This window comes from Urocitellus parryii, chromosome 2 (genome assembly GCF_045843805.1).
Source record: "Urocitellus parryii isolate mUroPar1 chromosome 2, mUroPar1.hap1, whole genome shotgun sequence".
Taxonomy (NCBI): Eukaryota; Metazoa; Chordata; class Mammalia; order Rodentia; family Sciuridae; genus Urocitellus; species Urocitellus parryii.
Genome location: NC_135532.1, coordinates 2555333 through 2571454, shown reverse-complemented (window position 1 = coordinate 2571454; position 16122 = coordinate 2555333). Strand labels below are relative to the sequence as shown.

Below are 16122 nucleotides of genomic sequence, written 5' to 3'. Positions count from 1 at the left end.
AGGACCCCCAATTCATTCCCCTACCTAGGGCAGCTGCATGGGGTCGGGGCTGCAGTCTGGGTGCAGTGGAAGGGGGAAGGGGGCTCACGGGCCCCAGGACGGCCCAGTGCCTTTCCCATGGCATTTCACCTGGGTACCACCCTCCCCTCCGCGGATTTCCCCAGACAGCAGAGCCCTCACAGGACACCAAGGCTGCTTATCTAACTGCACAGGCCAGCGCCCAAAGCTTCCTCCCGTCACCAAGATTTCACCCCCAGGAATCAACTACTGGGAGGCACCAATCCAAGCAATGGCTCCAGGTCTCATGCAGAGAGTAAGAAGTGTCCACCCCAAAGCTGCTCCCTGTCTCCCGCAGCCTGCACAGGCTCATGGTGGAGACACCCCAAACCTTCGCCCAGCCCTTCCCAAGACCCTTAAGCGTGGGCTAGGAGGGAAGGGGCTGCTCCTCTGGGTCTAGCCCCGTCAACATCCAGATCCCAACTTCACAGCGGCAGGAAGAGCGAGGTCTGGGTTCTGGCCTGTCACCGTGTCTGTCATGGTGTAACTTCAGGAACACTGGCTCCCCTCAGGCAATCTGCTGGTCTGCAGCACGGTCTGGCCAATCTCCCCCAGGAGGACCCACGTGGGGATGAAGAAAGGACATGAGGGTGAGAGCCTGGCATGGGGCCCGGCCACGATGCCCACACACTCTGGGGGCACAGGGCTTGAGAAGATCCACCCCTCTGTCCTCCCACACAACAAAACTAGTTCCAGGGGCTGGAGGGGGAGGGAGCAGAACAAGGCTTGGGTCCCTTTTCCACGCACAACCTTCCAGCATTCGGAAAGCAGTCCTACGGTTCCGAAGTTACCAAACAGCCCCAGTTTTCTCAGTCCCTGCCTATGTCACAGGAACTCCAGAGCCATCTGTCCCCCAACTCCTCTGGTACAATGGCCACTCACCACTGTCCTCTGACTACAGGGACAGAAGGCTGGTCCATCTCTGTTTGACATCTCCACACATCTATGTGACCTGGGCTTCTCATACCCAGAACACTATTGTCCCTGGGCTCCCGTGCAAATTCACACTTCCCAGCTGAGACAGCAGAGAAGCCGTGTCCTCATAGAGGATTATGGAGAGAAAAAGGAAAATCGGTCTTCACCTCTTGTGGGTCACACCCATCATCACTGGGCCTCTACTTGGTTCCAAGCCGAGAGGGATTGAATCCCAACAGGCCTTCCCGACACCTAGGTCCCCCATCACTGAGTGCCCTTCATGCAAACGCTGGTCACTGAACTACCAGCACTTCCCCCCTCTAACCTCTGCATTTCTTATAGAGCAAGTTACTGGAAGCCCACTGAGCCTCGTGCCCTCTGTGACTTGCTTGCCTGTAGTTATTAAGGTCCCAGCCGCTCAGGGCTGGGAGACGGTCACTCACTTAGCAAAGATGCATACAGCCCTTCCTCACCCCAAGCACTGCTCTGAGAACTTTGCCAACATGAACTCCCGGATCCCCACCAACACCTGGGTAGATGCCTCGGTCACCCCTTTTTACAGATAAGGAAAAGTCAGAAGTGGTCGGCAGAACAGGGGCTCCCCAAAATGTCCCAATCCCTGGGCCCCAGGAATGTCAGGTTAGGTGGAAGGGGTGGAGGCTGTGATGCGATTAGGCCCGTCCTGCAAGATGGGTCTGCTTCATCACAGGGCCACTTACACGGCAAAGAGGCAGGAAGGAGCATCAGGACCAGAGTGAGTCCCCTCTCTCAGAGTGGCCACTGCTGGCTCTGAGGCTGGAGGGGAGGAAGCCTGGAAACACGGGTAGCCTCCACCATACTCACTGCCCATCATCAGCAGATACAAACTGGGCTTCTGCGGGAAGCCTGGGAATAGGGGCAGGCTCTAGAAGCTGGAAAAGGAAAAAAGACAGATCCCTCTAACAGACATCAGTAGAAACTGTGGATGTAACAGGTCAAGCATGGTGTCCACACGTGCAATCCCACCTACTTGGGAGGCTGAGGCAGGAGGATCACAAATTTCAGGCCAGCCTCCACAACTTAGTAAGACCCATTTCAAAATTAAACCTAAAAAGGGCTGAGGATATAGCTCAGTGGTGGAGCTCTCCTGGGAAGAAAGAGAAACAAAAAGAGAGAGGAAGGAAGAGAAAGAAAAATGGATATAACAGCTCTGTGGGTGAAGAATCAGAGTCACAGGAGTGTGGCAGAGAAAACCCCTACTGAGTCCCTAAATTGGCATGCGTAGGCACAGGTGGAAATGTGGACTTAAAGGCCCTGCTGGTTAAGGCTGCAGATGAGCGACATGTTACTGGAAACTGGGAGAAAGGGGACAGGGTGAGAAGGCCCTGCTGACCGCACCCTGAGGCTCTGTGGCAAGCAAACCTGCAGGTGAAGGTGTTTAGCTGGGGGTTTAGGCAGAGCCCTGGGGAGTGGCTCAGCCCCTTTGTTTATGTTAAAATGTGGAAGAAAGAGGTGGAGGGAAGAACTTTTGCCCAAACAGAAAGGGCACTTGGTGACTTAGGACACTGCCATCCATACTGCAGGGAGTGTTCAAAAGGGAGAGCCTCCCCACAGAGGAGGTATGGGCGCACTGGACAGCCTCTGGCCAGTGCTTTGGGAGGCCCAAAAGGCCAGAGCATCCCTCCCAGAGGGCTCTTGAAGAGATCAGGACCTGGACTCCTTATCCTGCCTATGACAGTCCCTATTCCCCGGATCCATATGCGAAATCCATATGCAAGATCCATATGCGAAATCCCCATCCTCCACTCCCAACAGCAGCCGTGGGGGTGGGGATTTCGCATATGGACCTGGACCCAGTTTGGGCTCTTAGCTGCTTCCCTATGCTCCTCCTCCACAGGAGGCTGAGTCTGGTGCCCCCCTCTCTCAGGGCAGCAGCCTGAGGAAGGACACAGCGGGAAGGAGGCAGCGGCAGGGTGAGCCTTCCTGGGGCTGTAAGGCACACTGCTCCCCTTCCTCTGCCCTGCGGTGCTCTCTCGATGCCTGCCTTTCCCACAGCGCAGGGACCAATGGGCCTGTGCAGGTCAGGGCTGCAAGAGAGTGGGCCTAACAGCGGCCGCAGAAGCCCAGTCTGTATCTGCTGATGATGGGCGACATCAGGGGACGTTCTGACCAACCAGTGGCAAAGAAGAGGCTGGGGGATATTCCCCTCGGGCTGTCCCCTCTTGGGGCAACCTTTTTTTGTGTTCCAGACTAATCAACCCACAAGAGAGAGGACTCCAATCTGTGTACCCACTCAGACAAGGGCTGGGAGCGACCAGGGCATAAGTGGAAGGAGAAGGGCTGGACACAGACAAGGTCCCAGCGGCTCACCTTCCTCCTGCTCCCACTCCCCATCTTTTATGCGCCCGCGCGCGCGCGCGCGCACGCACACACACACACACACACACACACTCACACACAGTCGGTCCTGCCTCTGAAAAATTCTGTGTCAACTGAATAAGATACAATACTTAGCGGGCCAGCAAATCCCCTCTCTCATGTCCTGCTCCACCCTCTACCCCACCCTGAGGCCACGCAGCCAGGTCCTATATCTTGTATGTTTGAAAACATGTGCCAAGGGTAAAACAGCCGACCCTGTGCATGTTCTTCCTGTCACAGGCCGCCACACACCTGCACCCACACCCACTAAAAGCAGCTTAAACTGCTGGTTCATCACCCAGTTTGTCCTCTTCTGCCTCCGACATGAAAATCACACTGAAACAACAATGTGTGGGGTGGAAAGAAAACTTAGGAACTAGAAAAAAAGACAGGGAAAAAAAAAAACAGCAAGCCCATTCAAGGCTAGACTTCTGGGTTTTCTGAAATTCTGAAAAGACATCTATTCCTGTGTCTCTTTTCCCTCCAAGTACTCCATAATCTCAGTGAGTCACTGAGGAGGCAGGGACAGAGGTGACCTGGGCACTGACTCTGACTCTGGACTTTGGTGGCCCTGGGTGTGAGTTCAGGAATGTGGAGAGGAGCCCCCTCCACCCTGTGTTCTGTGGAGCCCATCTGAGCTCCCACTTAGGGTTCCAGGAACAGGAGGCAGCCACCAAGGCAGCCAGGAAGTGAGTCGCCACCCCCAGGACCCAGCAAGATACCTAGGACACCACATCAGCAGTATTACAAATCCTCTGGTGACTAATATCCTGGATGCACCATGTCCTTGGCACTGATGAAGAAAGTGGCCAAAGTGAAACTGCTACTTCATGCCCTCCAACACCGGAGCCCCATCTGTCACCACAACTCAGAGCCTGCTCTCAGTGGGGGCCCCTAGTGCCACACCTAGGATGGCAGGGAAGTCCCCCAATCAATAAAAGACACAAAGGGTGAAGTGCTGTAGGAGACTGGCAGACATGTACTGGAACTCTGATTCAACCTGACCTCCAGAGTGTGTATTGGTGCTAGCACTCGTCACCAAACACTCAACGTCACCAAATGCTCAACTCGAGGCAGTCAGCTGGAGAAAAAGATCTTAGAGAAACCTTGCCCTCAGCCTGGGTGGGGTCAGAGCTGGAGAAAAGTCAGGGGACGGCATGTGTTCCCCTGGGTAACAGTTTCCCCAAGATGACTACAAATAAATTAGTCCATACATTCACCACCATAAAAACAGACAGCAAGAGGGAGGAGGAAGCGGTGGAAGTTCACCAGAGAACTTCATTAATTCAGTTTTAAACAGAGAATTTGCTATGATCTTGTGTATTCAGCAGATTCATGCACCCAAGATAGCAATTTAGAAATTCTGGACAAGACCTTTGGGTATATCACTTTTTAAAGTGCTGACATAAAAGAAGTCAGAACTTTCAAGTTTCAGAGTCCAAAACCTCACACTTGCTGGAAATGTGTCATCCATTTCCAAGTTTCTTCACTTTCTCACTTACCATATCGTGTTCTTTTTCAAGGGGAAGGAAATAAATTCCATTACAACACTACAATTGCCAGTGTTATTTCATAAAGTGGAACTGAAAACTTGAATCAAACTATCTGAGTTGTATTTCTGAACAAATCACACTACACACACTAAAAATAATTCCCTACCTATCTTTAAAATGTTCCAACAGAAAATCATTCCAAACTCAGAGGATAAACTGAACCACAGAAGAGGAGACCAGTTCTGTTTCTTATCTCCTAACCAAACCCAGCAGGGCCAGCGCTCTGCGCCTCAGTTTCCTCTTCTGTTAAGGCGGGGGGGGGGCGGTAATAATGTCAGCGCCGCTTGCCCCTCAAGGGTACTGTGAGCATCAGGTGAATTTGTATTCCGGAGGGTACTTAAAAACTGAAAATACAAACAAGTGTGTCTGGTTACAGTGAGCAGCGGGGCCAGGAAGGCAGCTCTGGAAGCTAAGCGCCGCTGGGCCTAAGTGACCACCAGGTTCTCCTGGAGCCGGTGAGCTTTCCCTGAGAGTGGGAACAGGTATTTTCCCCAACATCGTAGGAGGACGAGTGAGAACAGAGAAGAGGGCATCTGCCACCTGAGGTCGGGCCTTGCACATGGCTGGGACGCTTCCAAAAGGCTGGAAGTCCCGCGTCCCCAGCCCCCAGGGAGCCCACCTGGCGGAGAGGCGCCGGCTCTCACCTGCAGTGTCCCAGATGGAGATGTTGAAGGAGCGCCACTGCTTCAGGTAGAAGGCGCCGCCCACCGTGCTGACCGTGTCGGGGAAGCGCCGCTCCATGTACCTCTGCAGCAGCGAGGTCTTGCCCACGTTCATGTCCCCCAGAAGCACGATTTTCCCGTCGGGCTTCCTCATCTTCCCGCAAGAAGCCACCTTCTGAGCCCTGCGTCCCTCCCCTGGTCCAGTCCGCCGGTGAGCGCAGGACGCAGCTAGGGAGCCAGCCCAGCCTCGGACCGCTGGACCCCGAACTCGCGCGGACCTTCCCCCAGTGACCACGCAAGAGCGCAAGAGGGAAAGCGCGCGTCCTGGCGCGGGCAGGAGCTGTGGAGAGGCCCTGCGTGCACGTGGGGCGCCGGCCCGCCCCTCGGGTCCCGGCCGCCCTCACCCCGCCCCGGCGGAGGCTCTTCCGCAGAGATCCCAGCCGCTCTTGGCCCCGGGGAGGCCGCGCCCCGGAGCTCAGAGGAGTTGGAGGACGCGAGCTCCGGCCGGGCTGCTCCCGGGCGGAAGACCGGAGTTCCGGGAGCGCCTTCGCGCTCCCGCTCCCGCACACCGCGTCTAGGTGCGGAGGGGCCGGGGGGACGCCCCCCGCCGCCGGCCTTAAGTAGCCGGCCTCCCCGCGCGCTCCGGCCTCTCCCGGCTTGCGTGGACTTGCTGCGTGTGCGCGAAAGTGGCCTCCAATCAAGGTCGTTAGGAAAGTTAGCCGGCTCGGAAAGGCCATCCCAGCGCCGCCCGTTGATAAGAGCCTGCGGGGGCGCGGACGGGTGGGAGTAGGGGTGCTTCTAGTGTCGTTTTGTTTTTACTTTTGCAAGAATCCTTTTTGCTATTTTATATCTAAAAAGTAGAGAGTCGTTGCTATTTAAAGCCTGGAAAGAAAATGTGACTTTGGCAGTTGCTGTTGAAAGCAAAAATAGCCCGAGCGGGGAGAGACCTGGACGGACCAACCACGCTTTTATTAAGCCACGGAGGGGCCCGTTTTCGGGGGACAAAATGGTGGCGGGTTACCAGGGTCCGAGCTGTATAGGGTTCGGCGGAGCCAGGTCACGGGATGAATTGGTTTGGCGGGCTCCTTTAGGATGGGACTGGGGGCAGGTAGGGAAGGCGGGGCCTGTTGTACCGGAGGCAGCCTGTGCTGTCGGGTGGGGCGGGAGCGTCCCGGTTTGCCTTCCTGCCTTCTCGGGAGCTGAGCCTGGGCTGCTAAATGATACGAGCTCCAATTCACCACAGCCCTCCCCTCCACACACCTGGCAGGAAGGCGGTGGGGGAACCGCCGAGATCGGGAAGTGCCCTGGAGTTAAGTGGAGACGCCTGGGCTGGGGTTGAGGCTCAGGGGTAGCGCGCTTCCATGGCACTGGGTTCGATCTTCAGCACCACGTAAAATAAGTAAATAAAGGAATTGTGTTCATCTACAATTTAAAAATATATATATATTAAAATGAGAAACCTTGAAATGCTTTTAAAATATAATACTCGCTATGACTCACATAAGATTCAGTAATTATTTTTAAAGAAAATGCCCGAGGTAGAACCCGATGCTCCCGTTTGGACCCAGTGGGAAGTTTGGCTCAGGCAACTGGCACGATGATGTGACCCTGAGCAAGTTGTCCCCACACACACCTTTTTCTGTAAAGGAAGGACCTTTGCCTAAGAATGCCTCCCCCAGCAGGTGCAGGGAGGCGGAAAGTGGGAAGGCTCCCCGGGGTTCCTGGGATCCTGGTGGAGGTGAACACCGGAGGAAGGGGACTCCCTAGTGCCAGTCCTGTGTCTTCTCAGCCACGGGCTCATTCTTCTACCACTGCCTCTTCCAACGAAATGTGTCAATTCAATATTTATGAAACAGGTTAACGGCAAACATTGGGGAGTTTTGCTTTCTGATACCCCTGTTCCCCAGAGGTTCAGGATGAACAGGAAGTGGACCAGCTTTGTGTATTCAAATAAGCCAAAGCCACCCGGTTGCCAGCAGTTCCTGATGTCCCACCACAGGTGGAGGATTTCCTACCCCTCTATCCAGCCTTCTTCAGTTTGTGTTGATTTGCTGCAAATTGGGATCCGCAGGGACTCCATCTGGTAGCCCCCGTATTCAAATGCAGGTGAACTTTCTCAGCCAAGCAGAGCCAGGCTGAAGCTGGGGAAGGAAATCGCTGGAACAGTTTAAGTCTCCCAGAGGGAAGCAGATAGGAAGAAGGGGGCTGTTTCTTCCACTGCCAGTCCTCCAGCTCCGTTTGGAGGAGCCGCACAACTGAGTCCAGGAGTAGTGGGCGTTATACAGCAGGAAGCACAGCATGGCTTGCCTGGGCCCACAAGCCACAGCTGTCTGCAGAGCTTGTTCAGAACCGATTTCTCTTTACGCAGGGCCTCTGCCCCTCAGACACTGAAAGGAGTCCCTGTTCATCTATTTTCTTTCAGAAAATTCATTCAACAGCAGGGCTGGGGCGGTGTCTTGTGTTTGCTGCTGCTGCTCCCTCTAGCTACATCTCTCCTCTCTGCCGCCTTCCTTCCAGGGCCTGATGTTTCTAGCAACCACCTTCTCCTGCACTCCTTGCCCTCCCTCTGTGCCTAGCTCTCTCAGGAAGCTGCCACCAAAGGCCACTAGTGACTCACTGGTTTCCGAACCCAGTGATGCCATCGACCCACACACCCTGCCTTCCGTGCTGTCCACATCTCTCCCTGTCCTCATGTAGCTCGATCCGCTTATCTTCTCACTTGAAGTTCTGTTCCTTGTTTTGGAAAATTATCTAAAGTTCAGAGAGTGGTAGAGAGAGACCAGCTGTGTCCCACGCCAAACTGACATAGCGGGCCTCCTTCCGCCAAGGCACCACCTCGTGATTCAGATACAAGCCTTCAGGTCCATTTCAAAGCTGACTTTCCACATAGGCACGCAGCTGTCACAGGGCAGAGGCCTACGGCAAAGCTGAGGCAGTGCCAAGACCTCCTCTTTAAGCCCCAATTCTTGCAAGTCAGTCAGAAAGGTGTTAGACATGTCACTCAGAGTAACGGGCATGAGTTTTTAGAAGGGATGGGAAAGCAGGGAAAAGAACACTCTCAAGGAGAGAAGGGGTCCTCTCCTCCCTCCAGCTTAATTGGGGGGCCTGCCTGGGTCCACCTCTTGATTTTTGACAGACCACAGAATGATATCAGACTTTCAAAGTCCCCACTGCAATGACCACTTGAGGTCACTTTGGCCCATGCTGACCAAATCTAATTGGAACCTGTTCTTACAGAGCTATGGTTAGGGGGAATATCCTTATCTCCCTGAGTTCTGGGACCTGGTGTGTGAAGGGCTCAACCCCTCACCCCTTCAGGGTAACTTGAGTTCCTGTTATGGCGGTGTTTCAGGCCTACACTTCTCAAGCAGATAAGGGTAGTTTGCTGAGGAATGCAACGTACCCTCTGGACTTAAACCAGGCAGAGCTGCAGGTAAAAACATGTGGGGGCAGCCCAGTGGGCCCAGTTTGTGGTTCTCCCTGAACCTTGTTTCCACCGCTCACGTCTGTCTGTTCCCTGTCACAGCTGCCTTAGTTTCCTGAGGGGCCATAAAACTCATGGGCGTCCTAAACAACTCACTGCTCTGCGGCTAGCTGTCTGTCGAGCTATCAGCGGACCTGGCTCTTCCTAAGATCCCAGCACAGGGTCCTTCCTGCCTCCCCCAGCATCTGGTGGCCCCAGGTGTTCCTTGGCTTGTGGATGCAATCTCTGTGACCACCATCCCCACCCCACCCCTCCACACACACACGAGTACCATTTCCTTCCGGTTTCTTTTCTCTGTGTCCAAATTTTTCTCCTCTATAAGGACACTAGCGAAATTTGACTTCTTTCTTTTTTTCCTTTTGGTGCTGGGGATTGAACCCAGGATCTTGTGCATGCAAACCAAGCAATCTACCAATTGAGCTATAGCCCCAGTCCTGCCATATTTGAATAAGGGCCTGTCCTACTCCAGGATGACCTCATCTCAATTAATGACATCTGAAATGGCTGTGTTTCCAATAATGTTATATTCTGAGATACTGGGTGTCGGTCTATTTGTGTTGCTATAACAAAATCTTGAAGACTGAGTAGTTTATAAATAATAAAAATTGATTGAGGGATGGGCTGTAATTCAGTGGTAAAGCATTTGCCTTTCACGTGTGAGGCACTGGGCTCAATCCTCAGCACCACATAAAAAAATAAATAAATATAGGGGCTGGAGCTAAGGCTCAGCGGTAGAGCGCTCACCTAGCACCCTCGAAGCACTGCGTTCAATCCTCAGTATTACATAAAAACAAATAAATAAAATAAATGTTAAAAAAATTTATGAGTCAACAAAGAAACCACAATAAAAATTAAAAAATAAATACATAAAAATATATTGTGTCCTCTACAACTAAAAAAAAAAAAAATTTTTTTAATTGATTGCCTGCCAGGCACAGTGATGCATGCCTGTAATCCCAGCATCTTTGGAGGCAGAGGCAGGAGGATAGCAAGTTCAAAGCCAGGCTCAGCAATTAGCAAGAAGCTAAGCAACTCGGTGAGACCCTGTCTCTAATAAAATACAAAATAGGGCTAGGGACGTGACTCAGGGGCCAAGTACCACTGAGTTCAATTTCCGGTACCCAAAAATAAAAAAAATTGATTGCTCACAGTTCTGGAGGCTGACTGACGGTCTAAGACCAAGGCAGCAGCAGAGTTGGTGCATGGCAAAGGCCTATTCCTCAGAAGCACCATCCATGAGTCTCCAGTGGCCAAGGAGAGGTGGAAAGGCATTAAGGAATCACCCTGCCTTTGTAAGGCCCTGATCCAACCATGCCCATGGAGCCTGGTGACTTAATCTCTCCCAAATGCCCCACCTCCCAATGCCATCACTTAGGTTCAAGTCCCACATAGGACTTGAGGAGAAACACATGGCAGTGGGGTTTAGGACTGCTGCATGTTTTTGTGGGGGGGTCACATCTCAACACAACAGTAGTGTAAACATTGGATGATCTCAGTTACCCTTTACTGCATAACAAGCCCCCCAAAATGGAGTCTCTTCAAACAAAAGTTGAAGACTCTGTGGTTCTGTGGGCAACTGGGTTTGGCTGAGTAGTTGTGCTGGCCCTGTGGGGCCTGTTACGCAGCAGCAATCACACAGAATACAGGACCGACTTCTCTGGGGGCTCAAGGAGCTGGAACATCAAAAATGGACTCTTCCTGAACACACTTGGTGTTCAGCACTCCCCTGTGTGGTCATCTTCACGTGGCACCTGAGTTCCAAGGCTCTTGACGTGGCCTCTTTCTCCAGAAGAGCAGCTGGACTCTTCACTTGGAGGATCAGGGCTCCACAGCATGTTCCTGGAGATGAAGAGGGAAAGACCAGACCGTCTCTGATAGTCTGCGGAGAGCTTGCAGCATGACTTTTCCACGTGGGTCAGGAGGACTAGTTATTTTTAAATAACTAGAAGAGTGGAGTTTGGAGGTTCCTAATCAAAGAAATGATAAGTGTGGGGATGGGAATGATGAGTACCCTGAGTTGAAAAGCACACGTTGTTGACATGCATTGTGTTATCACACATTATCCTAGAAATATGCACAATCATTATATGTCAGTAAAAAAAAGAGACATAGGGCCCACCCCTCAAGGGTAGGGAAACTACCCTTCATCTCTGCAGGGAGGAATAGTAAGAAACTGCAACCATCTTTAGTTTGCCACAGTTTTAAACTTCACCTATAAGGCTTTAACCCAACTTTAAGTTACTTTGGATATGAAGTGAGTTTTCAAAATAAAGTTTTATCTTTATGTTATGGAAGTTAAAAACTAATTGTCCCCAAACCATTTATGAAACATCCCATTCCTTCTCACTGATTCTCACTGATTTGTAATTATATATATATAATAAAACGGACTTAATTTTATTTTTTTTTATATGTTGTGCTGAAAACTCAGTGCTTCACACATGCTGGGCAAGCGCTCTACCACTGAGCCGCAATCCCAGCCTCTGATTTGTAATCTTGCTTCTACCACCTGCTAAAGTTCTCCTTACACACAGGTCCACTTCTGGACTCTCTGACCCCGGACAACACTACAATGTCTTAATTATAGGTATATAATAAGCCTTGGAACAAGTAGGGTAGGTTCTCCTGCCTTTTTCTTTGACAGAGTTGCCTGTATAGCCCTTTCATATGAATTTTAGAATCAGTTTATTTCATTATGTGCAAACATTAATGGAGGTAAGTTGGGGGGCCTTGATATCTTTCTAATATAATACTTTCCCATTCATGAAGGTGGTATACCTCTCCATTTATCCAGCAGATGTTCAAAGCTCACCTGCAACTTTTACATTTCTCTCTACCCTTTTACCTTGAGGAAATTTATTTCTTCTTGGAGGATGATGCTCCAAACCTTGTCTCCCCTCTGCTTCTCTCTCCTGAGCTCCGTCCATTTCTGCATCCACCTCCCAAACCCTTCTGCCCAGGTGACCAGTGTAGCGAGCCGGGGATGGCAAAACCAAGCACACCACTCACTGCCTTCCCTCTGGGTGTGAAGTCACTCGTTCCTCCACCCTCTTCATATCCTTGTCCAGTTAGTCCCTGCACAGGGTGAATTTCCCTTCTGAACAAACCTTTCCTGTTTTCTCTCTCCTTTCCTCTCTGTGCTCCCCAGCCACCACTTGTCTGTAACCTCCTCGTGCCTAGAGAATTGGAACCCACCTCTGGGCAGCCTCCTTAACTCCAGTCTCAGCACCCATCGGTTGTCAGACTGACCTCTCAAACTCCTGCTTTCTCGGCTCAGAGACCTGCTGTGGCTTCTATTCCCTATCTCCATTAGTGCAAACTCTGCCCATCATTCTCTGCCCTTCCCACACACCCACTCACTACCCTTCCTACAGTAACTCCCCCATCTCTGTTTTCCCACTATCTAAAACTGTACCTTTTTTTACATATTGAACTGCTCTGACTTCCTCTCTAGAATGTTGGCTCCATGAGGAAGGGACTTTCTGTTGTGTTCCCCACTGTGCCTGGTGAACAGTGTGTGGCACCTAATAGGCACTCCAGAAACCCCTGAGTCACAGAAGAGTGAAGAAATTCATCTTCTGGTGGGCCCCGAAGTGCCCGTCCCACACGTGCTTGGCAATCAACCACCCCCCACTTCTTACAAATGGAGTCATCTCACCGGGAAAGCTCTCCCTTCCCTCACCCAAGCAGGTGTCCCAGGACTCCTGAGTGGCCCAGCTAGGTGCACCTCTCCGTGTTCCTTCATCGGGAGGCTTACCTCCCGTTGGCCTCTTCCACAGACCAGCCCTGAGGATGCCTAACAGACTCGTTCTCCTCCCTCTTGGTCTTTTAGGAGAGCCCCACACAGGAGCTCGCTCTGCACATTCGACACTCACCAGTGCCTCACGCTCACCTGCCAGCAGCCCCAGGGAGGCAGGGTCCTCATGTTTGCTTCCCTCCTGCCCAACCCTGGAAGGTGGTGGATGTTCAGTCCACACATATTTTAATAAGTGTGCTGTTTAACTGACTCATATCTAGTTAAACACTGCTGCTTCCAGAGCAGGGTTTGGGCAGTGGGAGACTGTTCCCAGGACAAGTCTTGAGTTTGGAATGGGGAATTCATTCTGCAAGTGTGTTGAAAAATTCAGAGGAATTTTTCAGGACCATGGAAACCTAAATTTAACTAGGAGAATGTCTCCATATCACGTTTCTGCCACTCTTCATAGAAATGCCTTAAAGACTGTCAATCTCCTTCTTCATATTCAAGAAGCAGGGTTGAGGAGGTAGGTGCAGGACTTAGAGTCTGTTTAAACGAGCTAACTTACATGCCAAGTTAGATGTTTACTCGACCTGCATTTAGACCACTGGACTAACAGTATGTTCTTTTTCCAATTTGATAGATAAAATGTGCCTTAGGGCCAAGAAAATTAGGTAGTTCCTGTTTTTAAAGAAATGCAGGAGCTGGGGCTGTGGCTCAATGGTAGAGCATTTGCCTTGCCTTTGTGGGGCACTGGGTTCGATTCTCAGCACCACATAAATAAATAAAATTTTAAAAGGCATTATGTCCATTTACAACAAAAAAAAATTTTAAAAAGAAAGAAATGCAACCAGAACGATTCAGGACCATTCCAGGTACTTAGTCATAGAACAGCTCTTTTACACTGTTTTCCTCCTTTCCTAAAAGAGAGAGAGAGAGAGAGAGAGAGAGAGAGAGAGAGAGAGAGAGAACCAAGCATCTATTAAGTATTCCTTCAGCTGAACTGAAGTACCCGCTAGACGCTGGATGCTGAGCCAGGGAAGAACAATGAGCAAACCTGACAAGCACCCTGGCTGGGAAAAAGACAGCCCACCTGTAAACAGGCAACTTTTTTATTCAGCCTCCTGGGGGGTGAGCAGATGTCAGCTGAAGGAAACTGGAGCTGGGGAGGCAGGAATGCAGGCTGAGGCAGAGGCAGGGGTTAAACTTTAAATAGGATGTGGACAAAGAATCCCAGTGAGTTAGAATGAGATAAGGAGTTGAGTGTGGTGTGAAAGAATGTACCTGGGAGCCAGTGCAGAGACCCTGAGGCAGAAGGCTGCTGGGCTGTCTTGGCCCCAGCCAGGTGAGGGTGCCTGGGGCACCTGGCCGGGAGCTGCTGGGTTGACACCGGCTCAGGAGGAAGGGGTGGGGGGTGGGGAGAAGACAATTTAGGGCTTTGGCTTTTAATCTGGCATAAGTGGAAAGAGGCCAGAGGACTGAGGAGAGGAGAGGCATGGGCTGTCTTCAACAGGACGGCTCTGCCTGCCTTGTTGAGATGGCTGGCAGGTGTGGGGACATGGCGGGAGTGGAGCAGAAGTGCCTGTGGACTGGGTGTAAACAGAAGGCAAAGGGAGAGGAGAAAGGAGAGGAGCTGGCCATTGGGAAGACCGAGCCACACCCCCCACCGTGACCAATTCTAGAGAACCAGCTGCCCATGGCCAGAGCCAGGGCGGGCCTGCTGCCATTTCTGACCAGACAACCCTCAGTCCTTTGGCTCTGCAGCAGCACCCGTCCTACCTGCTAGGTCTAAGGAATGACTCCTTCCCAGTTATGATGACCAATGAATGTCTGCAGACTGTGCCAGATGTCCACTGTGGGCAGCAGGCCTGAGGGTGAGAAGCCTGGCCCGGAGCACTTCCAGTGCACTTGACACTTGCCCATAGATTTCCTAGACGTGAGCATCACTCCTTGCTAGTTCTTCTGGAACACACCTTGTGAGATTCAGGCAAATCCAGGGCCTTGTACATGTGAGGCAAACACTCTACCAACAGCTAAATCCCCAGCCCAATTAAGATTTTGATATTTTTTTTAACCCAAATGAATACTGTCATCCAGGGACTTCCATGCCAGCCTCTTGTGCCCCCTACTGGTGGTGGGAGTAGGTGCTTCCTGAATCCAGAGTTAAAAGCAGGGATCCTGGTCCCAGGGTCCCCAGGATCCTTTTGGGGGTCTCAACAAGCATCTTGCCAGGGACCTGAGCGTGGAGAAGAAGTGACCATCTCCCCCCCTCTACCATGCTATCCATCTGCCACAAGGGTGAGCTCCCTCAGTTTGCTGTTCCCTGGGAGCCAGTGGAGATCCTGAACTTACTGGAGGAGATTCCTTTGGTGGAATAGGGTGGCTGATGGGCACAGGGCTTCTTTTTGGAGGGATGGAAATGCTCTAGAATTAAGAAGGCACTGAGCTCTCTTGCCTGACCCTACCAAAAGCAGTTATCAGGGTACAGTGTGAAAGCAGTGCAGCCGTCACCCAGGTGAAAAGCAGAAAAGCCAGGGCAAGCACAGAGCCCTGCACAGACCTCACGTAGGTAAAGCCCTGTCTGAGAGGCCTCCTTGCAAGCCATTGGGGAAAGGTGGTCTGTCCAACAAGGGAGCTTGGACAATTGATTATCCACATAGGAAGATACTGATCTTCAGTTCACACATACACAAGTACAGATTCCAGGTGAATTGCAAACCTAGACTTCAGAGACGTCATTGAATTCATGGTAGAAAGAACACAAGTCTTTCTTTTTTTTTTTTTTTTTTTTTTTTGATACTGAGGATTGAACCTAGGGGTGCTTTACCAGTAAACTATATCCTCAGTCCTTACTATTTTTTATTTTAAGACAGGGTCTCATTCTGGCCAAGTCTGGCTTTTATCTTGCGATCCTTCTGCCTCAGGCCCTTGAGTCACTGGGATTACAGACACGTGCCACTGCGCCTAGCCTACAAGAAGTCTTTTCTATAATGGGAAAAACTCACATAAAGTCCACAAAATTTAAATTTCAATAATAGCAAAAGACTTTCTAACAACAACTACAAAAAAAAAAAATGTGTTCTTGGTACTGGGAATTGAATTCAGGGGCACTTTAGCACTGAGCTACATTCCCTGTCCTTTGTATTTTTATTTAAAGACAGGTCTCACTAAGTTGCTGAGACTGTCCTTGATCTTAGGATCCTCCTGCCTCAGCCAGTGAGGCCCTAAGCAACTTAGTGAGACCCTATCTTAAAAAAAAAAAAAATGGAGGATGTGGTTCAGTGTTTAAGTACCCCTCGGTTCAATCGCAGTATCCTC

General features: G+C 51.2%; 1 protein-coding gene across 1 annotated transcript in view; it reads right to left on the bottom strand.

The window, feature by feature from the left end:
• Positions 1 to 6459, bottom strand: part of Rab20 (RAB20, member RAS oncogene family) — a 34353-nt gene extending 27894 nt beyond the window's left edge. Inside the window, exon 1 of the mRNA XM_026399647.2 lies at positions 5567 to 6459. Within this exon, the coding sequence (XP_026255432.2) occupies positions 5567 to 5738 (172 nt within the window). The 5' untranslated portion in view covers positions 5739 to 6459. The remainder of the gene's footprint in view (positions 1 to 5566) is intronic.
• Positions 6460 to 16122: the final 9663 nt, after the last annotated feature.